This window comes from Myotis myotis, unplaced genomic scaffold, assembly GCF_014108235.1.
Source record: "Myotis myotis isolate mMyoMyo1 unplaced genomic scaffold, mMyoMyo1.p scaffold_m19_p_8, whole genome shotgun sequence".
Classification (NCBI taxonomy): Eukaryota; Metazoa; Chordata; class Mammalia; order Chiroptera; family Vespertilionidae; genus Myotis; species Myotis myotis.
The window spans coordinates 37,464,967-37,491,021 of NW_023416390.1; the positions used below are offsets into that span (position 1 = coordinate 37,464,967).

A 26,055-nucleotide genomic window follows, 5' to 3' on the forward strand; every position below is an offset into this window, starting at 1 on the left:
TTGATAAAGACAGTTTTGGATTAGAGAAAAGTTGTGAGGGAATATGTTAGACAAAGGGGATAGCTGACTTCTGTAAAGGGGAAGAAAAACAAACCTCATTGTAGATAGTGGGAGAACCATTAAGACACTGGCTCTCCAGCTACCTACACTTCTCCTTACACTGTGCAGGTTTAAGATAGCAGGAAAATGTTTTAGCAAAGTATCTATTATATCTATCCCTCACTTTTTCTAATTTATTAAAAACCCCACCTACATTTCCTTAATACAGAATAGGCCCCAAATGCTCAAATATTGACTGTTTTAACATTTTTCCACTTCAGTTTTACTTGCTAAATAATTTTTGACTTTCTTATTTTTTTTAAATGACAATAATTATAGACCAGGCAAAGTTTGTATACTAACTGACTCCCTACCATCTGTTTTGTTTTGTTTCCATCCCCCTAAGTGGAACAAACTTCCTTCTGAAAAATGTTACTGCAGGCACATATTGATGATGATCATCATTTTAGAGATAAAATCTCATAATCTCAAGTTAGCATCCAGGTTTCATAAGTGCTGTCAAGTCAGGGCTGGAGAATGGCAACCGAGGTCTCACTGTGTGCTCTAAAGCGGGGGCATCCTTTTCCTGCTTATTATCGGCGGAGAAAGGATGGATTTCAGCAGTGAACTATCTCAATGATGTAGAGCAAAGGTGACTTCCTGTTTTGTTTTAGGCTTTGTTTCCTTCGCCTCTCAATGAGGGCTGTGTTTTCTCACAGCCTGCAGTCCTTTTGCTCTGCGATTTCCCATTGAAAGGGCAGGGTGCGGGCCTCTGCGGGTCATTCCATTTACAGCACGCCCTGGAAGGGTGGGGGAGGTGGCTCATTAGTGGCAGGAGCAGGCCCGGAGGGGGTCTGTTTTCTATTTTCCTCTCTAGGCTGAGCTCATTTGGATGGGAAGGATTTTATTGTTGTCACCATCATCATCCTTATTATTTGTGGGGTAGTTTTCCTACACATTTCCCTCAAGTGTTAGGTGAAATTGTTGGTGAGGAGAGTTAAATATTAAGTGCCATTTTATGTTCAAGTGCTTTAAAGCAATTAGTTTTCCTTCTTAAGATTAAAAAAAAAAAGCAAGCAAAACTCAAAGGTTTTGTCTGCAGGGCAAAGAAAGAAAAATTTATTATTTATTTTGCTTCTGGTGGCCTATTTGCAATTGTTTTCAGCATTTCTTCTTCGTCCTTTTTTTTATTTTTTTAAATGAAAGGCAATTTCCTTCCAGCTAATTATCTAAAGTGCAGACCGCTGTAGTCAAGAGCTCTGGTTAAGGTTCCACCATTGCCACCAGGGTCCATGTTTTCTGCGACTTGGACCTTTAAAGTGACATTGCTTCAGTCCTTCCCCTTCCTGTCTGACTTTCTGCAGAACTGTGGTGCTCCCACCGATAAAGCTGTAGCTTCCGTTACCAGGGAGATTGGGGCTGGGTGGGTTCCCAAGTGCGGAACTGGGGAGCCTCCTCACTTGGAAGTTGGGGTGGCTCTTCAGTCAGGGGCTGGAGGCTCTCCTTCGGGGCCAGCCCGGGAGGCTCCGCAGGGTGGGGGTGGGGTAGATCTGCAGGTCTCCGGTCGGAGCTGTCTCGGTTTACCGCGTCCTGACTGCTCCAGGCTCCCCCTCCCCTCCGCTTCCAACCCACAGCCCTTCTTTCTCTAGCTCCTTTCCTTCCTAGGGAGGGGGGCCGGCGTTAGAGGGCCGGGTCTGCACCGGGGGCGGAGCTGCCCCCTGGCCTGGAGGTAGGAAGGCGGAGACCCGCGGGTCCCGGGCGCAGACCTCCCGTCGAGGCTCCTCCCGGCCGCGGGCGCTGCAGCCGCGGCAGCTCCCAGCAAAAAGTGGATCTTTTGGCTCAGCTTGCAAGACCTGCAAACTCTTACTGCACAGCGCCCCGCCCCCCGGGGGACTTTTCTCTTTGGTTTTCCTTCCTTGCTCGGCCTCCACGCGCCCTCCTCCTCCCTGCGGGGACTTTCATGCTTCTTTTAGCACCTTTCTGTAGCCAGGGGACGTGCCACCCCGGAGCACCAACGACCTCCGTTGAGTTCTACTGTTGTTTTCATTTCTCCCTCGCTTCCTCTCATCGGGTTCATCTGCGGAGTCTGAAGTTTTGCCAGAGGGGACGGGAAATAAATAGGTGCTGCTGCCCCGCGAGGCTTAGGCGACGGGAAGGGCAGCCAGAGCGGCGGGAGCGGCCGGGGCGGCGGCGGCGGGAGCTCGGTGGAGCTCGTGGGACCCCATTGGGGGAATTTGATCCTCGGAAGCCGGGAGATTGCCGGGGGAGGCGAGGCTCCCAGATCGTCGTGTCCAGTTCCAGGGGGGAGGAGGAGACGCCGGAGCCGGCCTCTCGGCGTGCTCGGCGCAGCTGCTCCCTGCCCCGTCCCGCCGGGATCATGGGCTGCGGCCGCCCGGGAGGGAGGCTGCTGCTGCGGGCCGGGCTGCTCGCCCTGGCTGCGCTCTGCCTGCTCCGCGTGCCCGGAGCCCGGGCTGCAGCCTGCGAGCCTGTCCGCATCCCCCTGTGCAAGTCCCTGCCCTGGAACATGACGAAGATGCCCAACCACCTGCACCACAGCACCCAGGCCAACGCCATCCTGGCCATCGAGCAGTTCGAAGGTCTGCTGGGCACCCACTGCAGCCCCGACCTGCTCTTCTTCCTCTGCGCGATGTACGCGCCCATCTGCACCATTGACTTCCAGCACGAGCCCATCAAGCCCTGCAAGTCGGTGTGCGAGCGGGCCCGGCAGGGCTGTGAGCCCATCCTCATCAAGTACCGCCACTCGTGGCCCGAGAGCCTGGCCTGCGAGGAGCTGCCGGTGTATGACCGCGGCGTGTGCATCTCTCCCGAGGCGATCGTCACTGCCGACGGCTCCGGTGAGTCCTGACGCTGCGAGCCTCCCTCCCTGCCTCACAGCCAGCCACTCGGAGTCCGTTACTCTCGAATCCTGCCTTTTCTATTCCGACCACTTCTCTTAATCTCCGTTTCTTTCCCCTCATCACCCTTCCCAACTGCTGCACTGTCTTCCAGCAGATGATGTGTTTCTCTAAAACACACTGGTTCCTCCACTCCCATCTCCCTTCTACTCAAAACGCACCCCGCACTTTCCACTCCTTGCACGTGGAAGTATCCAGGTCTTGTGTAGTGATGCTTTTAAAAAATGCTTATTTGTTTACAGTCACTGAGCTTTCTTGCCCGGTTCCCTCGCTTTCTCAATCATCCGTTTTCTCTGTAATGTTTTAGAGATGCTTGTCAACATTGTATGGTGTACACGGAAAACTGAAGCACCATTTTCTTCTAATCATTAACAATGCCCAGATAATTTCAGTAACCTTACTCGGACCCACAGACGTTAGTGGTATGTGTTTGCTCAAAATCCAATTTGAGCAATTACCTTCGCCTTAAATTTCCCTCGCCTTTCAATGAGGCAAATTGTCCTTCCATGCCGGACTGAAACAGCTGTGAAACATTGCTATGCACTGCTGATTAGCCCCTGCGACTTGCTCCTGCCACAGAGCTGGCGGAGTGACATTGCCCGGCGCTTTTCACATTCCCATATGCCTCCAAGTCATTTTGTAAATGACATATGGGTGAAAGGAGTTATATTTAAGGCGTGTTATCATCACACACTCATGTAATGTTATTTTTAATCTCACCGCTTACCCCACTCTTACCTTCTGCAAGTAATTTGTCTTTAGTACCTTATTTCATGCTCTTTTTGTGTGTACATCAACCACACATTCATTTCAGTCTTTCCCTACCATAAAACTTTATTGCTGTTTTGCATTTAATAGAACCAACCACAGGTTGTTTTCTCACTGGTGTTTGGTCTCAGTATGACAGTCATAACTCTGAAGACCCCAACTGAACCTAGTTCCTTAGGGTCCATTTCACGCTAACTCAGTATCGCGCCCGCCAGTTAACCCAAACTTAAATGTCACCCTTCGTGTCCTTTAAAAAATAAACCCAATCTTTTATGATTGGTCTTCTTTCATACCCTTCCCAGGTCAGCTCTGTTCTTGGTTGTGAAGACTTGATTGCCTCCTTTCCTGTCCTTTTCTTGGGCATAAAGTTTTCCTTTTGCCTCTCAATGTGCTCAGCCTAAGCTCATGTCCTCAGTCCATGTCTAGGTAATAGTTCCTGGGTGTCAGATAATTGATTTGAAAAAAAATTTGCTCTTTGTGTACATTACCCGTTTAATATAAAGTGAGTGGGGGGGGGGGAAAGTATTTGTATGAATAGCCACAAAACCAAAACTGAACAGAAAGATTTCAAGAGCTTTTGATGGTCACTTCACTTAGTGTATCACTCTTTGAATATACCTATGGTTTTCTTGACTTTGATCAAGAACCAGGAACTGCTTGTATAAAATAATCAGAAAGAAATGAATTTGTAATTAATCTTTGGGCTAAAAGCGCACTTTGAGCCTTTGCACTCAGTACTGTCACACACTGTACAGACGCTGGAAGAACTGGGTGAGCTGCTGCTCTGGGCTGCCAAGTACTTAGAATCCGTTAAATGCTGATGTTCCTCTCAGGCCAGGGGCTAGGAGTGAGGTGCCGGTGATTCCTGTGAAATGCAGTCCTCCCCTTAAAGGAGAAGACTTGCTCTGAAGCCTCTCAGAGATGGCCCTCAAATGAGAGAGGTTTGGCCAGGTGAATGGCTCTCAGAGCAGTTTCCATTAGGGTCCCCGAGTTACCTACCATTGTGGACCAGACACAGAACAATTGCCTCATTGGAGCTCTCACATAAATAGGACATGCATGGAACAATTTGCCAGTCATGGACCTGATTTCTGAGCTACCTTAAAATGCCACTATATCTGCTTTGCTGACGCAATCCTTGCTAGAAAAATAAGTAGGGGTAGGTGGCAGTTGGAACCATATTTTAGTAAAGATCTCCCTTCCCCCCTGCCTTTACCTTCAGTGTGATTCAGACTGTTGTGGCAGGAGGGAGCGGGAGGGGACGTGGGAACGGGGCATGGAGGGGTGGATTCTAGCCTGAAGGGTCCCCTTGGTTTCCAAGGCCAGTTTGCTGAAAATTACATTCCCCATCCTGGGTCAAACTGTCAGGCACCTGGAATTACTTAGGAACTACCACATGTGGCCAGTTTAATTTACGATGCAAATATACTCCTTGGTTCAGTGGGATATGATAGTTCACGGAGCTGGGCTTGCCCCCGCCCCCACTTCCTCCAGGTATAAACAGAGTCCTTATGTCCTCTGACTAGAATCCAGCTGACTATAAAAATAAGGTCTTCCTGAATAAAAACGGGACCACCTCTCACATTCCTTCAGTGCCAAGAAGAGTTTTCAAATCCTGCCATTCACATGGATCTGCTTCCTCATAGTACATACAGTATGACTCCGCAAACAAGTTTAGAACATCTTACAGAGCAAAGTCTTACTGAAATGGAGTATTGCTTCAAACTGCTTGTTGCTTTTGAAATACTAAGGGCAAAACATATATTTAAAACAAATATCATATCCTGACCATTACTAATAAATTCACATTAAATTTATTCCTTTTCCACATTTTACTTTTACTATATGGGTATGGCTACATGCAGGACTGCTTTATCTGAGAATTTTATCAGTTCAAGTTAGTCATTCAGCCGGCTAATTAATATTGTATGGTGAGTAAAGGGTATGGACAGACCAGTGGTTGAATCTTCATTCTGCTTTATGTCAACTGTTATCAGGAGGAAATTATATAACCTCTCTGATTCAGTTTTCTGACCTGTATCAGGGGGACAGTGCTGTCTACCTCCTACAGGCATGTGAAAATGAAATTAAACAGCAGATGTACCACCTGATTCGTGGCTCTTAACAAGTTGTTGCTGCTGCTGTAGTTGTTCTACTACGATTACCATTGTTATAGAAAATTGATACTTCTTGTGTGTGTTCATTTGTTTTTTGAAATGGTATGTTGGTCACTGGAGATTCACCCTAGAGCTTTGGTCAGGTCAGCTCTGGAAAACAAGCTTCACAGTAGGACCTACCTGGGGAAGCAGATCTTCTTCTGAACATAGAAGCTTACTAATGTTTCATTTTATACAAATCCACCTGGACCTCAGGCCCGAGAACACGTTCCTTTGGGAGCAACAGGAAGAGAGAATGAGCCTGATGGCTGTTTGTTAGTTACCGATGGTTTATCAGAAGCAGAGCACTCATGTATTTCAGAAAATTTACGGTATGATATTTAACAGCTATTTATACAACACCCATGGCATGCCATGCCAAGGGCTTTATAATCACTCCTCAGTCACTGCTGGTCTCCGTAGCGGTGTTAACTTGTCACCCCAGCTCTTGCTCAACACATTTCTCCAGGCCCTGTCTCGCCGACAGAGCCGGGCCAACTTTCACATGCATGAACTGCTGTTTAATCATTTCTCCACTCTCTGAGGAACAGGCAGCCTTTTCTTCAGCCCTGGTCTGCAAATATTTGAGGGGCCAAACACTCAGAAGGAAGACTTATTTAGTGTGATAGGAGGAAAATGGATTGGAAAGGAGAAATGGAAATTTTAGATTAAAACTGGAGAGAAAACACGATTTTAAGAATCCATCATGTAAAATCATGACAGACGCTCTGAAGGGGTAGGGAAGAATATCTCAGTGTTATTTAATCTACAGTTAATCCAATTATCAGTGGTCCCCAAATCTTATTTTAATAATTCATTTTAATTTTGTTCCTGACAAACTTCCAAATAGTTGTTGCTATAAGTAGCAAAACTGACTATGTTATATTTGGCCATTCTCCTTTTACTAGATGTATAAGAAGAGGAGACCAAGAGTTACCATGTAGATATATACTTTAGAATAGTTAAGAGTTGACTATTTTCCTCAATTTGAAGAAAATCACAGCTCTAGAGTTATAGGCCGTTAGTTGGAATTCCAGATTTGCCATTAATGTTTTACTTTAAGCAAGTCATTCGACTAACATTGAGGATTGTGAAGAACAAAAGAAATATTCTTGTGACTGATAAACGGTAAAGCACAGTATAAACATTTAACAACAACAACATGATTGCGGAAAGGACGCATCATCCTCAGGAGAGGGATCATTTGCAGCAATAAAATAAGAACTAATTACACCTCAGTGTTCTAGGTGCTGTTTTAAGTGTGTCTTCATATTAATTTATTAATTACATAATAGCTATGTCATGGAGGGTACTATTATATCCATTTTTCAGAAAAGAAAGCTGAAGCAAATAGAGAAGTTAAGTGATGTATCCAAACTCATAAAGCTATTACAAGAAAGAAGATTCCAACCAGAACCCATTCTACACTACACTTCCTTTTTATGAAGAAAGAAGTGATTCCTCATTTTAGAGAGAATCTGTCTTTTGACCATCAGATTGCAGTGAAAGCACTGTTTTTATCATCATGAAAGCCCTTTTATATGGAGATGCTCATCAGCTTACAATGGGGCTATGCTAAACCCCTACTCAGTTGAAAATATTGTAAGTTGAACATTCATTTAATATATTTAGCACAATGAACATCTTAGCCTGGGCTAGCCTACCGCAAGCGTGCTCAGCACAGACTGTCCAAAAAATGTTGGCAACGCAGTCCACTGTAGTGTTTGTTGTTTACCCACATCATCCCCCTGACTGGGAGCTGTGGCTCCTCGCTGCTGCCCAGCATCACAATACTGCGTATTGCTAGCCTGGAAAAAGACCAGAATCCAAACTTTGTAGTATAGTTTCTACTGGATGTGTAATACTTTGACATCACTGTAAGGTTTAACCATTGTAAGTTGGGGGACTGTCTGTATAGTTTAAGAGAATAAAAAACAACCCCGGATAAGGGATTTCAAAAGATAAAATGACTTCTTTTGAGATATCAGAGAATGTGCCTTCGAGATTTCACATCTAATCCTTAGGCTTTCGGGCTCAGCATGCTCCAGAGTAAACTCGTCATTTCCTTACCCTCACAGGCCTATTCTTCTATAGTATTTTCTGTGTTGTTATGAGGCACTTGCCACACTCCAGCTGTAGGCCTGCGGGTCAGTCTTGCTTCCACCCACTTCCCCATCCCCGATATTCAATAGGTATCAAGTGCGCTGAATCTACTTGAAATCCAGTTCCCATCCCTCTTTCTCTAATGCTACTTTCTTAGTTTGAATCTCGGTGTTTGTCACATGGGTTATGGCCATAGAATGAAAGCTGACTCACTTACCTCCAGTATTGTCCCTCCATATTCCAACAGGGCGATCTTCCTGAAATGCAAATCTGTTGCTTAAAATGGTTGTTCTATGCCTCTAGCCTTCGCGATCTCATCCCTCCTTGTCTCCAGCTTCCCTTCTCTCAGCTTTCACCACTGTGTGAGCCACGCTGGAAACCTGGCAGGTCCCTGGGCCACGTACTGTGGCTTTTGACCCCCTTACCTTTCCACAGGCTATTCTCTACCTAGGAAAAGCTCCCTACCCTTCCCGGCTCCTTTAGGAACTTTCTGGAAATCTCTATGACCCCTACTCGAAACACCTGGGGCATAAAACCGACCAATAAAACCTACCGTTTTAATTGAGGATGATTTTGTTAGAATTTTTAAGTTTCTAAAAACAATTTTTGAGTTATTTATAATTAGAACACTGTTTCTCTTTTTTTTATAATTCTAACAATTGACATTTAAGCACTCTTAAGAGTGTAGAAATATTTTTCTGTGAATAAGAATGAAAGAAGAAAACCACTTCCCTAGATTCAGCTGTACCAAAGGAGTTTTCTTTTCCAAGAGAAGAGCTTTATTTTTCATTTTTTTTCAACCTTGTAACATTAAACAATTATTTAAAATGTGGGTTAACAGGATTTCTCTATTTACAGAGAGATCTTATAAATCACATGCATATCATCACATGATTATTGGACTTATTCAGGAATGGGAAAGCCACTGGCACATTATTTGGATACATTTATTGTGAATGAAGTCATTAAATAGAATAAAAGGCATTAAATTAATAGTATATGGCTCATTAATTGTAATTTTTGGTGCTTTTGTCCTAACTTGGTATTAACCCTCCTAGTTTAACTTACTCATGATATGACCTATGAAGAAAACATAGAAAAAGAACATTATTTTCAATTAGGATAAACACAGGCATTAAACTCATTTAACATAAAGTGTTGATACAAATATAAAACTCTTGTTTAAAAGTACTGAGTTGAAGTGTCAATCAAAATATAGAGGTAGGTACGGCATCTCTCAGCATGGTGCCTTGCTGAGGCCCTCTGTTATTCATTAGGCTGCTTTCCTAATTAGAACACAGAAGAACTTTCCATTATCATTTATCATTACGATTTTCTGGAATTTCGGGATTATGAAAAGTGCAAATGGTAATTTCCAGTTACCATGCCTATTTGCACTGGTTTGAGTAATCCTGCTGAAGAACTGTTTATAGTTAACAAAGAGCATGAGAGTGCTTTCTGAATGTTTTTCCCCTTTAGGCACGAAGAATTTAAATGTATTCCATTAAAGTGTGACACATTTATTTATTGAGGAGGTGTGTTTGGCTCGTTTAGTCATCAAGAGATAAGTGTTGGGCAAGTGCCTAACATGTGCATGGGCTTTATTGTGTAGGATGCTCATAATTCACAAATTTGGTGAAACTAAAAAAATTTATTAAGTCCTGAAATTTTATGCACAGTTGATGAGGATTCATAAAAAATAAATTACCTTTCAATCAGATGAAAGAATAGGTCTTGTCTTTATTTGACCTATAAATGATAGAGTGGCAACCTCATGGCACTAATAAGCATCTACTTCCTTAAGATACCTGCATTCTTATCCAGATCATAACTGTGACTGAATTAGATTTTTATATAGAAACTAGAGGCCCGGTGCACGAAATTCGTAAATTCGTGCATGGGTAAGGTCCCTAGGCCTGGCTGGCGATCAGGGCCGATCGGGGCCTTCTGGCTGCCGGCTGCCGGCTGGGGCCTTTCTTCATTCCACACTGTCTCCTGGTGGTCAGCGCACGTCATAGTGAGCGACCAAGCTCCTGGTCGAACTCCCAAGGGGACACTTTGCATATTAGCTTTTTATATGTATAGACTCTTGAAGTAATAATGAATATGTGATGATTCTTACTTTATTCTATCACCTTTCAGATTTTCCTATGGATTCTAGTAATGGAAACTGTAGAGGGGCGAGCAGTGGTGAGTACATCACTACCTTCCTGGTTTTCACTTGTAGTCAAATCTTTGATGTAACCCAGATACTGAAGTCTTGTTTGGGGACATTTGTGCCCCTACATCTTAAAGTAAGCTTATACAAATTATTTTTTATTTATGTTAATTTTTAAAATTAGCATGTGATAAAATTGACCTTTACTTTTGGTCATTAAAAATTCTATGAATTTTATGAATCCTATACTTTTTTAATATAAAAGAACATTTATTTGGAAGGTCACAGAGGTAGAAGTAATTCATGGAAGAAGTGGGCTTAGGAAATAAGATAGAAGTAAAGGAAGAGCCCTTGGAGCTTAGACGTGGAGGGTAAAGGTGACACACCTAGGAGGATGGGGAGGGGATGGGGAGGAGGGAAAGGCGCTGGTATGCTCCCAAGAGGGAGAGCAGGGTCCTCTGTGCTAAGGGTTTCAAGGCTGGAGATTTTAGGGGAGGTCCCAGTGGAAGATCTCAATAGAATGTTCATCAGCTTTCCAGGTGTGTCCTTTCAGGGTCAGGGTCCCGACGGTCATTATTCAATGCAGCTGGTCCTGAGCTCAGCTTTTCTGAGCCCAGAGCTGAAATACAGCTGAGGCCTAGATCTTATCTCTAGGGAGGAAAGGTCAGGGTGTCCAAGCTGCATGGCCAGTGAGGTGCTAGGGGAGGGAAGGTCACGCTGGGGACAAGGTCGCACCCTACAATTGTCCTGTGGCAGGCACCCAGGGCTTTCCACCCTGGTGACTTTCTGTACCTGGCCCATCATCCTTGCTTTGCTCATGTCTAACTGCCTAACCCCCTCTCCTCCTAAGGATCTTGGTTCTGAATTCTTTCAGAGAAAAAGGGCTCAGGTCTCTTCTGTAGCTGTTCCTGCTGAGAGGGGCAAAGTTTTCCTTCAGAGCCAAGAGACCCTTGCTCTCTGTCAGAGGGACAATGAGACCTGGGCACAGAAGGAAATGGTGATGGTGTCTAGAGGTGGTATCTCCTGAATACAAATAGGGCTTGTAACCTGGTGGAGACAAACTGTGTTACAAATCTTCATAAGTGAAAAATAAAGCTTTTAATTGACCTAGTGTCTACTATTTACAATTGTGTTATAGAGTCCTTTAAAACATAATCCCCCCCCTAAAATCACCCTCATTTTCATTAAAGAGCCAAATTAAGACCAATTTTTTACTGTATTAAGTCCAGTTTCAATTTGGCCTGATTATTTGCACAAACACAATAAGAATAGCAATTGATTATTTAGGCTCTTTTAAATCTGCTTTGCTGGGACCTGATGATTGAGCTTTAATTAGCCCCTCAGCTGGGGCCTAGCAGAAGGGAAAAATGATGAATCCATTACCAGTTTGATGGTACTGGTCTTCTTCATCTTCCTGCTACTATTTACTTTTCAGAGTCCTTAAGTAGCTGCTTCATGCATTTTGTTTAGGTTTTATAACTCTATTCAGCGGGAAAGACATGATGGAATCTACTTACTCCGTCTTATCATAAAATAAACTTTTAAATGAAGTATGACATATACGCAGAAGAGATCATAAATCATAAAAGCATGCAGCTCAGTGCCTTTCCACAAAGTAAACACTCTTATGTAACCACCACACGGATCAAGATAGAGCCATTGCCACCACTCCAGAAGCCTCCCCGTGCCTCTTCCAAATCATAACTTCCATGCTTCTTCCTGAAGATAACCACTGGCAGGAATTCTAGAAGCATATATTAACTTTTGCCTGATTTTAAACTTTTATGAATGGCATCCTACAGTCTGCATGTAATTTGTGCATTTGTGTTTGTGGTTTCCTTTGCTATTTATTATGCTGTAGAGCAGTATTTTCAAATTTTCATTGTAGTCTAGCATATGAATAGATGACACTTTATTCATTCCAATGTTTCTAGAGTTTTGGGTTGTTTCCAGTTTTAATACAACTCATGCTGCATTTGTTTCTTTAAGAACATCATAACTGTAATTAATTATTATATACTTCTATTCATTTTCTTTTAGTAATTCATTGATTTGGGTCTGTATGTACTGCCTGGTCGGGTGTTTTATATGTGGAAGCAGAACATAAAATAATATAACATTTATAAACATTAAAAATTAAAATTAATTTTACTAAGTTTGTAAACAGGTTCGAAACATCTATTTCTTTAGCTTGGACCAATTTTCTCTGTTGATTTCCACTGACTCCCAGCAGAGTGAGAAGTGTTTGAGCTGAGACAATGTCTACCAAAGGCGCCCCAACAAACATTTATCTTTTAAAAATTCATTAGTGTTCAGCAATAGTTCTGTTTTAAAGATCTCTCCTACTATTGTATTTGGTCAAAACAAACCAAAAAGCTCATTTGTATAATACACAGTACGTTGGGTTAGTCAAAATTTTTGGCCATGTGTGTGCATGTGCTATCAATTTGTCCTGAAGCTGTGGTTAGAATAACATAGCACTTCCGCGTGTGAAACAGAAGACATCAACAACACTATACATAATATACAAAAATAGTTCAATGTGTAAGGTTATCTAGAATGAATGTAACGTTCCTGGCTTCAGTGTTTACTGTTCCTCTTTCATAATGTTTTCCTGTTCTCCGGCATAACGGGAGTGATGAAAAGCCAGCAAACAAAACCAAACTCATTCTGTTTGTATTCGCATGTTCTGAAAAGAAAATATAATTTGTCAAAATGCTATTCTTTGGAGTAATGTAACAGCTGAGGTTGATTATGATAAAACAGGAAATGAGGAAGACATAAAAACATTGTAATCCACATAACCCGTCTTTCAAAAGTGTCAAGCTGTTTCTGTCTGAAATTTGGAAAAGAAATTTTCACTCTGGTTAATTTATCCTGTGCCTCTAAACTTAACAATTTTCTTTTTTTAGAAATAATAATTCTGTCTGAGCAGCTCACCACAATAGTGTAAACTCACTATCATAATAAGGAGAACATTCTCTCTTGTTTCCATAACTTGGAATGTGGAGAAAAACAATTTTAGTTCTGTTCCATTGAATCACTAGGTCTGTCAAGTCAACACAGAAAATTGAGGCAGGTAATCAAATGATGCAATTAAAAGATATATTTTTATTAAAGTAATCCTGAAAAAGAATCCCCAGAGTCTTCTACTTTGTGACGGTGACCAATTTATGAGCTTTTATATTTGAAAAACACAAATTTCCCAGAGAGGAGATAGAGTTGGTAATTTCTGACACTAATTAATTATACGATCGTGACCAAATTACGTAACTTCTCTGGGTCTGCCTCCTAATATAAAATCAGATTATAGTGACCTCGGGGTTCCCTTGTGATAAAAGTAGGTTTACAGTTGTGATGACATGAAACACAGAGTTTATTCTTGTATTATTATTAATTTATTAATCAATGCATTTTCTATAGGCGCAACTGTAAACCTACTTTTGCCCACCGCTGTGTTTTCAAATGAGGGCATTACTAGTAGCCCCCAGGGTAAGCTGGGTGCACGCCAGTGTTTTCACTAGCCTCTTCCTGGCCCTGCTTCAAAGGTCCTTCAGAGAAGCTCCTCTGGGCAGCTGAGTGGCAGCCGCTGAGGAACTGCAGGTTCCTGGTCGCCTGCACCTGCCAGGCACCCAGGGGGATGGCCTCTGCCGGCCTCGCTTGGGTAGTATAGACCCGTTCTCTCTTTCCTTCCAATTTCTTTCTGCCCTTGGGGCTTCCTACTAATTTTGGGAAGGAATCTGGTTGGTTTCCCCCTTTGGTGCAAATGTTTGCTGACCACAGAGGCTGAATTGACTTGGGAAAACATCTACCCTTTATTGGAGACAAAATTAGGGTAAATAAAAAACGTTATTTTATAGTGGCATATCTACTTGTTGTTGTTGCTTTGCAGTAGTTTCCTCCCTGGGCGGCTACCCATACTGTCCTGGTTCTCCTGCCGCCCAGCGGCAGGCGTTCCCCGAGGCTCTGTGCTTGGCCCCTGCTCCTTTCTCCTTACAATGGTCTCTTCCTACCGGTGTCCCTCCAGCTGCGTGGGCTAGGTCATCACCTACGACTCCTCCTGATCACTCGCCCAGGTAGAGTACCACACTTCTCCAAACACTGCTACCTGGGCAGTCTGTTCGCACTCCAAACACAACAGATTTAAGAAACAAAGTAAACTTTTCATTAAAAATTTCCTCCTCGCAGCCTTCTTTTTCAGTATGTGGTACAATTGTTTTCCCAGATCCCCAGCACTGAGACTTCATCCACCTGACCATTCACCACAAATGGAATGACCACCTCCTCATACCAGGCATGTTCTATGCCAAGGACGTGGTAGGAAGGAGTGAGCAGTCGTCTGCACTTCCCTTTTCTTTCACCTCTTTTCTATGTGCTTGGAATTAAGTAGAAACATTGTATTCCAGAAGACTGTGAAGCCTACTTTATTTTTTTGTCAGTTGACCTCTTTGGAATTCATCACAAAACATCGCACTTCGAGATTTCATGAGAGAAAAACGGGCAAATTGCGTTGACTTTATATTTTGTTGATCGTGAATGACTCTTGGATCCAGACACCTTGTGAAAGGCAGTTTAAAATTTTCCAAGGACATAAATCTTAAAGGAGTAAACTAAATTTCCTTTTCTTATTAATATAGAGTTAGTCCTCTCAATCTTAAGTAATTCCCTTTTACAGAGTTCAAATAACTATGAATCGAGACCTTTATTACAATATTTGAGGTTTGTTTTTTCAGCTAAATTGAGCAAATGTTATTTTTGCTTTTTAAAGCCTTATTATATTACCTCGGTTCAACAATCAACTTCATTGCATTTCCACATACTGCTCTAATCCAAAGTAAGATCTAATAGGATATTCTTTGCCCTGTGTCTATCTTTAGGGAATAAATATTATTTTAAACATGTAATGAACAGCTGCTAAGTCGTGATACAGTTCAATTTATGGAAAAACGAGAGAAATATCTTATATGAAATTTATGTTAATAGTACTTTATTGAGGTAAAATTTACTTATAGTAAAATGCACTAATGAATGCTGCATTGAATTTTGACAAATGCATACACCCATATAGCTATTAATCAGATCAAGATAAAGAATATTTTTATCGCCCTAGCCAGTTTGGCTCAGTGGATAGAGTGTCGGCCTGTGGACTGAAGGGCCCCAGGTTCGATTCTGGTCAAGGGCATGTACCTGGGTTGCGGGCACATCCCCAATAGGGGGCATGCAAGAGGCAGCTGAATCGATGGTTCTCTCTCATCGATGTTTCTAACTCTGTATCCCTCTCCTTCTCCCTTCCTCTCTGTAAAAAATCAATAAAATATATTTAAAAAAAAGAATATTTTTATCATATAAGTTCTTTAGTTAATCTGTTTCTCCACCCACCTATGCCTTCCCTCTGAGATTCATTAGTCTGCTCCATGCTTCTATATCTCTGTATCTATTTTGTTGACTTGTTTATTTTGTTCATTAGATTCCACATATGCGTGAGATCACGTGATATTTATTTTTCTCTGACTGGCTTATTTCACTTAGCATAATTCTCTCCAGGTCCCTCCATGCTGTCTCAACGGGTAAGAGGTCCTTCTTTTTTGCAGCTGCATAGTATTCCATGGTGTAAACGAGCCACAGCTTTTCTATCTATGCACCTACTGATGGGCACTTGGGCTGTTTCCAGATTTTAGCTATTGTAAATTACACTGCTGTGAATATAGGGGAGCATATATTCTTTCTGATTGGTATTTCTAGTTTCTTAGGATATAGCACTCCTGAAAGTGGGATCACTGGGTCAAATGGCAGATCCATATTTAATTTTTTGAGGAAACTCCATACTGTTTTCCATAATGGCTGCACCAGTCTGCATTCCCACCAGCAGTGTAATAGGGTTACCTTTTCTCCACATCCTCACTAGCTCTTGTCATTTGTTGATTTGTTGATGGTGGACATGCTGACAGGTGTGGAGTGGTACCTCATTGTCATTTTAATTTGCATCTCTCTGATGATTAGTGACTTTGAGCATTTTGCATAACCCATGGACACAGACAATAGTGTGGTGAAGGCCTAATCATTTTGTCTTATTCTTCAGCACTGTAATATCACTAGAGGCCCAGTGCATGAAATTTGTGCACTGGGGTGGGGGGGGGTGCTCTCTCAGCCCGGCCTGCACCCTCTCGCAGTTTGGGAGCCCTTGGGGGTTGTCCGACTAACTGCTTAGGTAGGGAGTGGGCCTAAGCAGTCAGTCGGACATCCTTAGCACTGCCACAGAGGTGGAAGAGGCTCCTGCCACCATCGCTGCGCTTGCCAGCCATGAGCTCCTGTGTTGAGCGTCTGCCCCCTGGTGGTCAGTGCGCATCATAGTGACCGGTCGTTCTGCCGTTTGGTCAATTTGCATATTAGCCTTTTATTATATAGGATTAGAATGGCCACTTGTATGGTTATTTTGGCTTGCTAAGCTTGATTCTTCAAATTTGGGATATGTGCATGATAGTTTAAATGGACTCCCTACATCAGGATAGAAATTATTGTGATCTACTTGAGTCAAAACAGTAGAATCAAGCACTACTGAAAAAAATCCCATTGTTTTGCTTACTTTTGATAGGTATCACAGCTCTGTAGGTGGTGAGGAACCTGGAAAAATATTACCTTTTTTACTCATTAGATCAGTGATGGCGAACCTTTTGAGCTCGGCGTGTCAGCATTTTGAAAAACCCTAATTTAACTCTGTTGCCGTGTCACATATAGAAATTTTTTGATATTTGCAACCATAGTAAAACAAAGACTTATATTTTTGATATTTATTTTATATATTTAAATGCCATTTAACAAAGAAAAATCAACCAAAAAAAATGAGTTCGCGTGTCACCTCTGACATGCGTGTCATAGGTTCACCGTCACTGTATTAGATAGTCTTTATAAATGATGGGTTAGGAATCCCAATGAGTCTCACAGTAACTTTACATTTTGCCACTTTTTAGATGTTAAATAGTAGGGAATGGATCCTAGACGCAAACCTAGCTGTGTCTGACAAAAGTCCATCCTTTTAACCATGGTGTTTTCTCGACTCTTCTAGTGGTATATGCCTACTTTGTAGTATAGACCTACTTGGTTTCTGATTCTGCAGGATATGCACTGTTGTCGCTAAAATTTCTTTCATCATTTAGATCAGGACACTAGGGTTCTATGTTATATGTTATGCCCTAGGAATAAGATCCTCTATATTTCAATAAGGTGTTTATTTTATGACTTGCTATTTGGAAGAGGGAAGATGGTCTTAGAGTGAAAGTTAGGCATGTTTTATAATTGCTTTGTTTCTAGAACAGTGGTGAACTGACCTTCTGGAAGGTCAAATGATGTATTTCCCACCTTCCATTAAGGCAGCGGTTCTCAACCTGTGCGTCGCGACCCCTTTGGCTGTCAAACGACCCTTTCACAGGGGTTACCTAAGACCATCCTGCATATCAGATATTTACATTACGATTCATAACAGTAGCAACATTACAGTTATGAAGTAGCAATGAAAATAATTTTATGGTTGCGTCACAACATGAGGAACTGTATTTAAAGGGCCAGAAGGTTGAGAACCACTGCATTAAGGGATCTCTGAACAAGCTCCATAATGGCACCCATCCATGTTGCCATTTGGTGACGTTGATTTTAAAGTAGATAATCCATCTGTGCAAGGACTTCTTCATTTCACAAACCTGTTTGTCTGTTCTACCCCAACCATCCCTTTTCGTGGGCACATTCTGGGCTTTGCCATCGGGCAGTAGTGCCAGAACTCTAATGTTAATTTAAGTACCCCTCTTTTTGCCTACCATTTTTTTTCATTTCAGCAGATTTGCTCTAGTATTATCATTGCTAAACATTTTGCTCCAGTGAGACTGTGTATTTATCTGTTCACTAGTCTCCTTGTCTACCTGAGATTTAATGGTGCACTGTAATAATCATTCTCTTGAGAATACCCTCAATTCCCTTGCCTTTCTTTTCTTCTGCCACACTCAACTGGCAGTCTCAATTCTAGTTGTCAGAGAAAATAGCTCAATTGGGGTGACTGGTTTCACTTTTAAGTTCAAGATAAAAATTAAAAAACACAATTAACATTGCCTAGCAATCCTGCCTTTATTCTCTAGAAAGTTTGCCTTTCTACTTAATAAAATAACTGTTGTATATCTTTTATTCTCTCTTTACACTTCTAGACCCTGCCTCTCTTGGTCCCTCATTCCCCACAGTTGCTGATGTTACTTCATCCTTCAATGAGATCAAGTAAAAGCCATCAGAAGAAACTCTCTCCTCATCCCACCATCAGATGTATAAGCCCATCAACATCTGGATCTTTCTTTCCTTTCTTTGCTTGTGTAGTGGATGGCCTGGCTTTCAACGTCCTCCCCTTCCCTTTGTTCTGAGTCCCCTTCTCTCCTTGCTGATTGAATTTAATGGACACTTTTCTCTCTTAACTCAGTTGAGCTTGGAGGTTCTTTTGACAGAGGACTGCTTTCCATTTTTTTGGAACACCCTCTTCTTTCAGCTTTTTGACTCCCTGTCATTGGATGCTCTTTCTCATTCTCCTTTATGAACTTCTCAGATATCTTACATATTAAGGTATTGTTCCTGCCTAGATTGTTATAATTCATCTTTCAGGTTTTAAGCATAAATGTCATTTTCTCAGAAGACTTTGAAGACTGGACTGTTTTTTTTTTAAATTTATTTTATTGTTGAAGGTATTACAGATGTCCCGTTTTTCCCCTGTTGACCCGATCCACCCTGCACCTACCTCCCCCAGGCTTTCACCACACTATTGTCTTTGTCCATGGGCTATGCATATAAGTACCCTCCCACCCCCACATTCTCTTTGAAATTTGTCAGAAGACCAGACTAATTTAGATAATCAGGTTACATGTTCTCTTTGCTCATTGTAGTTTTCTTTCATAGCATTCATCACATATGAAAAGAAATGATTTTAGGTGTAATTACTTGTTCAATATCTGTAACTTATTCTGCATTGTCTGTATTGCCCATCAGGTGTCCTACTTGTCTAGAACAGAGGTTGGCATATAGCAGGTGCATGATAAAATATTTGTAAAATGAATTAACATGTAAGTGACTAAAAGGGCTCAACAAATGTTAGTTCTCATTTCCTTTCCCATCTCACATTTACAGAAGCATGGTTATCCCGGGGTTGTAGAGACAGAAAAGACTATTTCCATAGGAGGAAGACAAGTTCATGGTGTGATGGACATTGATGTATATTTAAAACTACTTAAGGTCATGCTATGGACACTCTTACAGGCAGTTAAAAATATAGATCTGGATCTCAATAAAGAAGTCATAGTTAAGGATATAGATTTTTGAGTCATAAAAATTTATTTTTGCATCTGTTTTAAAATTTGTGGTCTGCTCTATGTATCTTAAAATGGAGGGGAAGAAGATGAGGGGGATTCTAGGGTCAAATGCCAGGATATAAAACATACACTGAATGCATTTGGTGTAAATTACAATGACTTAAACTCTGGTCTGACTAGAAAGAGTCAGTCTTGAAAGACTTACAGTGAGAATCATAACATAAATAGAATCGTATTTTCTTCCCCCTCCCCTTCTTTTTGACAATAAACCCTGAGCACAGATCTAAGGTCTTTTCCTATAAAAGCAGAAAAGTACTCATTCTTGGATAGTAGTATTCTGAAGTCATGGTACATGGAAGGTTATAGGAGTTTTGAAATCTGGCAAAGTTAATTATAGTCTTACAGCTTTGGATGACACCCAAAAGAAGTCAATTTCAAACAAAGGTCAGTGTTAGCTTGAAAGTCATATCACACTTCAGCTTGAACTCAAACAAGGTTGCATTAAATAGTGAAGGTCCAGTGAGAGTCAAATTGCATACTTGTATCAGGTACTTGAAATTCTTTAGAGCTTGTAAAACAACATGACCCTTTAAAATAGCGTGTCGTGGGTGTGGGCCGGGCGCCGCCGATGACCCTTTAAAATAATACCGTCTTTATGTGTTTTCAATAAATGAGCCAATATTTATGAGCAGAAAACTGAACAAAGGGTGCGACTACTGTCCTCTCAGGCACCACAGTGCACTGTCTGCATCTCCCTGAAGTGCAGACCATGGTTTATATGGGGTGCTGGGCACGTTAATTCTGCAAACTCATATTTGTACTAGGGTGATGAACTCATGTTAAAACCTTCCCTACATTTGAAGAACTCTTTGTCACTTATTTTATTGCTGCCAGCTCCTTTTTCAATTTCTTTACAAGCTTTTCTTCTCAACAGTGGAATGCAAGCAAACTAATTTCTAATTATTTTTGTGCAAAGTGCAATAAATAGTTTTTCTTTTACCACTATAAAACTTAAAAACCTTGTGCCATTGGGAAGCTGGAGAGGAAGACTATTTAGCAAAATTATTGGCAAATTAAATTAAAGTAGAGATAATAATAATACTAGTGGCGCAATAAAAGTCTAAGAAATCAACTATTGGTAGTAAAGAAAAAGAAGCTGCTACAGTCTGATTTAGGGTGGCAGGTACAAAAAATGTAATAAACAATGTATGCAGTGTATCCTTCTATAATTCTTTCCAATTTTCCAATTTTTGGGCTTTGGGGAATATATATATAGATGTGAGTAAACATTAGGAAAAGGATAATCCTCCAGATCTATTGTTCTAAGACACACTTTCATGAATATAAATAAGTGAAAGGAAGTCCTTACACATTTGAACTTTGTAGATATAAAATTCCACTCCTCTTTATTACCCTGTTATTTCATTGAGCTACTAGTTACTTCAACTAGACAGATAATTGCTTATAGCAAGAGCTAGGGATTGGAGCATGGAAAGGGCGACATATATGGTATGGCGTTGCCACTTCTGAGGCCATCAGAAATAAGTGCATTGAGGATGAACAAAATTTTGTCCCAAGAATATAATTGCTTAGCTCATTAAGTAGGAAATGGTTTAACTATGTATATGTAGTTGTGTATATATAGTTATGTAAATACTTACTTGAAATCTTCCTTTATGATATAATTTTTGAAAAAATCTCTGCTTGGGAAGTTTTATGAAATCTATTTGTGCTTCAAGCAAAGTTATATGGTAATGACATATTAGACTCAGCCCAGTGACTATATTTTTGCCAAGAGTTTTTTTTTTTTTTTTTTTAAATTAGAGCACTAGAGGCCTGGTGCACGGATTTGTGCACCAGTGGGGTCCCTTGGCCTGGCCTGTGCCCTCTCGCAATCTGGGACCCCTCGGGGGATGTCAGACTGCAGATTCGGCCCAATCCCCACAGGCCAGGCCTAGGGACCCCACAGGTGCACGGATTCATGTACTGGGCCTCTAATATGCATATAAAACCTTTGGTTAATCTCTTCCCGCCCTCTCCCCTCCCCTCCCCTCTTCCCTCTGAGATTCATCAGTCTGTCCCATGTTTCCATGCCTGTGCATTGAGCATCTGCCCCCTGGTGGTCAGTGTGTGTCAAAGCTACCAGTTGAATGGTTGCTTAGACTTTTATATGTATAGATGTGCAGATTTCTGAAGAATTACAAATATGTAGTTATTTATCTACATGCATTATTTTTGATAGATATCTGTTTTTATTTTTTAAATATGTTTTATTGATTTCAGAAAGGAAGGGAGAGGAAGAAAGGGATAGAAACATCCATGATGAGAGAGAATCATTGATCGGCTGCCTCCTTTATGCCCTACTGGGGATCGAGCCCGCAACCCGGGAATATGCCCGGACCTGGAATCAAACTGTGACCTCCTGGTTCATAGGTCAAAGTTCAATCACTGAGCCACACCAGTCCTGGCATTAGATATCTATCTTTAAATGCAGAAAAGCACATGCCCTATCTATATATGGGTGAGGATAATTTGTAAATCTCCAGAAATAGTCTCATCTCAAAAACATCTTTCCTTAAAAAAATGTGTAACATTTCTGTACAAAATAAAGTTAAACAGTAGAATTAGATAACTTCCATTTTCTTTTAACGGGAATATACATGTTTTGCTAATAAGAAAGCTATTATTCTTTACAATAGCAACCAGCACCGATATTACCCATTATTTATTTTCTTGAAATATTTATTCTGCAGAAATTGTGTGTGAAAAATTATCTGCAGAACAGGGGAAGTGCTATGCGTAGCCATGAGAAATTTCTCACCTCTCCTGTGGGCGAGAACAACAGTTGTTGCCGCTATTGCTCTGCAGAAGAGCACCTTCCCCCAGTTGAGGTGCTTAGTTCCAGAATCTAAAAAGTGATAACGGTTCCACTCTCCTTGGGACTGGGGTATTTTAAAACATGTCCTCTGCAGGTTCGACTGAAATCAAAATTTATTTTGATGTGAAAACATAACGTAGTCAACAAAAGCTTCTGCCTTTTATTCGTCTCAATGCTAACACAAAACACTTTTTAAACAAAATATTTTTGTTGGCTTCCTACTATGATTCATGTGTTCTTTTTTTTCTTTATTTCTCTGTGTCAAAATAGAAGAAACACATACCATTTCATTTTTAATGAAGCTTTCTCTGGAGCACTATTTAAAAAAATAACCTTTACACAAACTAAAATGTTTTCTAAAATAATTGTGTGTTATTTTCTCTTCTTATATTGACTTTAATGACTAACAACCTACCATGTTATGATGCATATTTGATATATTTTTTCAGCTAAGTAACCTGTAAACAATTTAGTAGTCCATTTCCATGATGTTAAATGATTTGTCCTATATATGAAACATTTTGAGATAATTAGAATTTCTATGGCATACACCTGTATTACACATAAAATGTGTCCTGGTCACTACTCACAAGATATTTAAGCAACATGAAGCTTCTCATTTCAAAATATGCATGTAGTAATTTCCTCCACTAAACGTAAAGATGCCATTGAGTTAAATAGCAGGTATTCTGCCTATGAAGGGGCTGAGCCTCTCTTCTTAAAAACTTCACAAAGTGCACTAGGTTGTAATAATACCTGCTTATCTCATCGAGTAGCTTGTCGGTCCGGGAACTAAGATTTGGAGGAGTGCTGTGTCACCTGTAAGGCGTATGTGAATGCAGGGGTATTCTGAGGGGTAAACCAGTGACCTGAGCAGAAGAAGGAAGTTGCCTCTCACTAGGTGTTGAGTCTACTTTCATAAGCACGAAGCATCCTCTTTCAGGATTCAGGGGTCATGCTCTCCTCATGCATGGTGGCGAAGGTGTTTCCTCAGGATTTGGGTAATTTGTTAGAGAGTAGGAACTTCGGAGTCTACTGTTACTGAAAAAAAAAAGTCTATGCAGAGAGAATGAAGATGAATGTAATTCCAGACAAAGAGATCAGCCACATAGAATCTCTAAAGAGCCTTATCGCCACCAAATTGAATCTAGCCAACCAAAAAGGTGTGCATAAATAAATGAAAGCTAATGTTGAAATTTTGCTTACAGATAAAATGTTATGTTTTTCAGAACGCTGCAAATGTAAGCCTATTAGAGCTACACAGAAGACCTATTTCCGAAACAATTACAACTATGGTAAGGATAACTTCATGGTTGATCTATAAACTGCTGTGTAAAGAAGTGTGTGTGTGTGTGTGTGTGTGTGTGTGAGAGAGAGAGAGAGAGAGAGAGAGAGAGAGAGAGAGAGAGCGAGCGAGAGAGCAGTTCAAGAATAAGACTTAAGCCAAAACCGGTTTGGCTCAGTGGATAGAGCATCGGCCTGTGGACTGAAAGTTCCCAGGTTCGATTCTGGTCAAGGGCATGTACCTGGGTTGTGGGCACATCCCCAGTGGGAGATGTGCAGGAGACAGCTGATCGATATTTCTAACTCTCTATCTCTCTCCCTTCCTCTCTGTAAAAAATCAATAAAATATATATAAAGAATAAGACTTAAAAGCAAATAAATAAGGACAACTTTTGAGAGGATACCTGTCCCAAATAATTAAAATGTCTGATGTGGGCAAAATTCTTAACAAATCATTGATTTTGAAGCATATCAGGTAGCATTGCTGTATCATAGAATCATGTAACCGAGTATAGAGATACATTTCAACTGGGTGGGAGGGACTCTCCCCCTGGAATTGCGCGTGAGAGGTGCTTGAAGTTCAGTTGAGTCTGTATTTATTTTGCTTTACTTAATCAGTTTTTACTTTATTCAGCTTTCATAACGCTTTTATTTTTGTTGAAAGTCAGAATACTAGTGGTTGCAAGTCAGGGAAAGAGAGTATTTTCAACAAGGTAGCTGAAAGAATGCCGCCCCATAAAATGGGACACAGATTACAACCAGTGGAAAGAAGATACTTTCTCATAACCAAACAACAATAACCGGGTTGCCTGCAGTTTAAGGATTTTCACTTGCCTGGGTCTTACTTAGAGCCTCTGTGGGGAAGGCAGGCACTCCAATGATTAAATAGCAGGAAAAAAAAACATCTGAAAAAAGTTTAAAATCCCCCAATACATTGATTTTCATAAATATCTATGTGTCTGTTGAGAAAACAAAGTGGGGGTGGGAGCAGTTGATAACTCAGACAAAACCTCTGCTTCATTCAGAATTAGTTCAGGTAAAATTTCTTGAGCTTTCATAAAATTACTGAATAATAAAGTAAGTCTTGCAGAGAGATATTTATTTTGGAGGGGGTATGTGTGCTAAAAATTTCTAATGAAAATAGTAGCCACACTGGGTAAATAAATCATTAGTCTGAGAACGTTTGCACAGCTCACTGATCCCTAAGAGTTGATGGATGCTGCGAAGCACATTCACATAAACCAGGATCCCAAAATGTCTGCTGGCTGGGTTGTGAATTTATCATCTGACTCTCCAAAATGACATTTCCAAACGGGAAATCTTATCTTTTGTTAAAATACAGAACAGAACACGGACGGAAAGGGATTCCTTTGCTCACAAGTCACACCAAGCAGGGGCAGTTGCATTTTGTTTGCTGTAAGTTCTCATATTTGAGGCACCCAATTTTCTGAAAATTAAAATACCTGTGAAGCAAAAATGAGGTTTTTGTCCTAAATTTTTTAGAATTAGTAACTTAATTTCTATTGTATGCACATTGTACTGGTGGGAAATTAGATAAGTTTCTGTTTGGAGTTGGGGCATGGATGCAGCTATTAGTTGGCTAATTTTCATGGGTTACTTTTTTCCCTTTTTTTTTTTTTGAGCCCAAAACTTCTAAAATATGTGGTGACTCAGATGAAAGTGATCTGCTGATATGTGCCTAAGGGGCTTTTAAAAAGGGGATTCATTTGGACACATATTTTTCTCCATGTAATATCCATGGATATTGAGCTAGAGCAATGAGGGTGCCTGGGAGAGAGCCATTGGCTTCTTACAAATTGACATTTTTTACTTCTTGGCTTTTTCAAACTCCCCCTTTAAGAAAAAAAAAAAGAGCTCCTTTACCACAAGTAGGAATCTAAAGAATTTGGCCCCTCCAAAGAGGAGAAATACAGAAAAGAAGCAGATCTGTACTTGCTAGATTATGAGTCAAATACTTCAACTTTGCCACTGAATTGATTATTTTAAGGCAGTTTGTCTGTATATTGGGCAGTGAAGCCAGCGCTTGTGAGATAAACTGGGTGTCAGTATATCCATTGAGAGAGGTAGGTGAATGCAATTGACATGTTAGACTGTATTCCATAGCACATAGGGGAAGGAATGTTGGAGGGTCTGATTTCAAAGAGGATGGAGGAAGCAAGATCTAGTGGTGACTGTTTTTACTAAAAAAAAAAAGTCGAATGCTTACAGGAGCGTATAAAAGAAAATCTGTACTGAAACAAAAGGAAAAAGGCACTGGTGTCTAAACAGGGAGCTAAAGTGAGGAAGGTGAAAAGGTCACAGAAACAGTTTGGAAACACAGCAGAACAGGACATCTTTATAACACTAATGAGACCCCCAACTCTTTAGAGAATCCATTAATAGACCCGATAAAATAATACTG

At 40.9% G+C, this 26,055-nt stretch overlaps 1 protein-coding gene across 3 annotated transcripts in view; it reads left to right on the plus strand.

The window, feature by feature from the left end:
* The first annotated feature begins 1,523 nt into the window (after window positions 1-1,523).
* The window catches only part of FRZB (frizzled related protein), a 29,936-nt gene continuing 5,404 nt past the window's right edge, over window positions 1,524-26,055 (plus strand). Inside the window, exons 1-3 of one of the 3 annotated variants that reach the window (XM_036320698.1) lie at window positions 1,524-2,894; window positions 10,124-10,171; window positions 23,579-23,644. In XM_036320698.1, coding sequence (XP_036176591.1) covers window positions 2,000-2,894; window positions 10,124-10,171; window positions 23,579-23,644 — 1,009 coding nt within the window. In that variant the 5' untranslated portion in view covers window positions 1,524-1,999. The remainder of the gene's footprint in view (window positions 2,895-10,123; window positions 10,172-23,578; window positions 23,645-26,055) is intronic. The other 2 variants (XM_036320696.1, XM_036320697.1) reach the window with 2 other exon arrangements.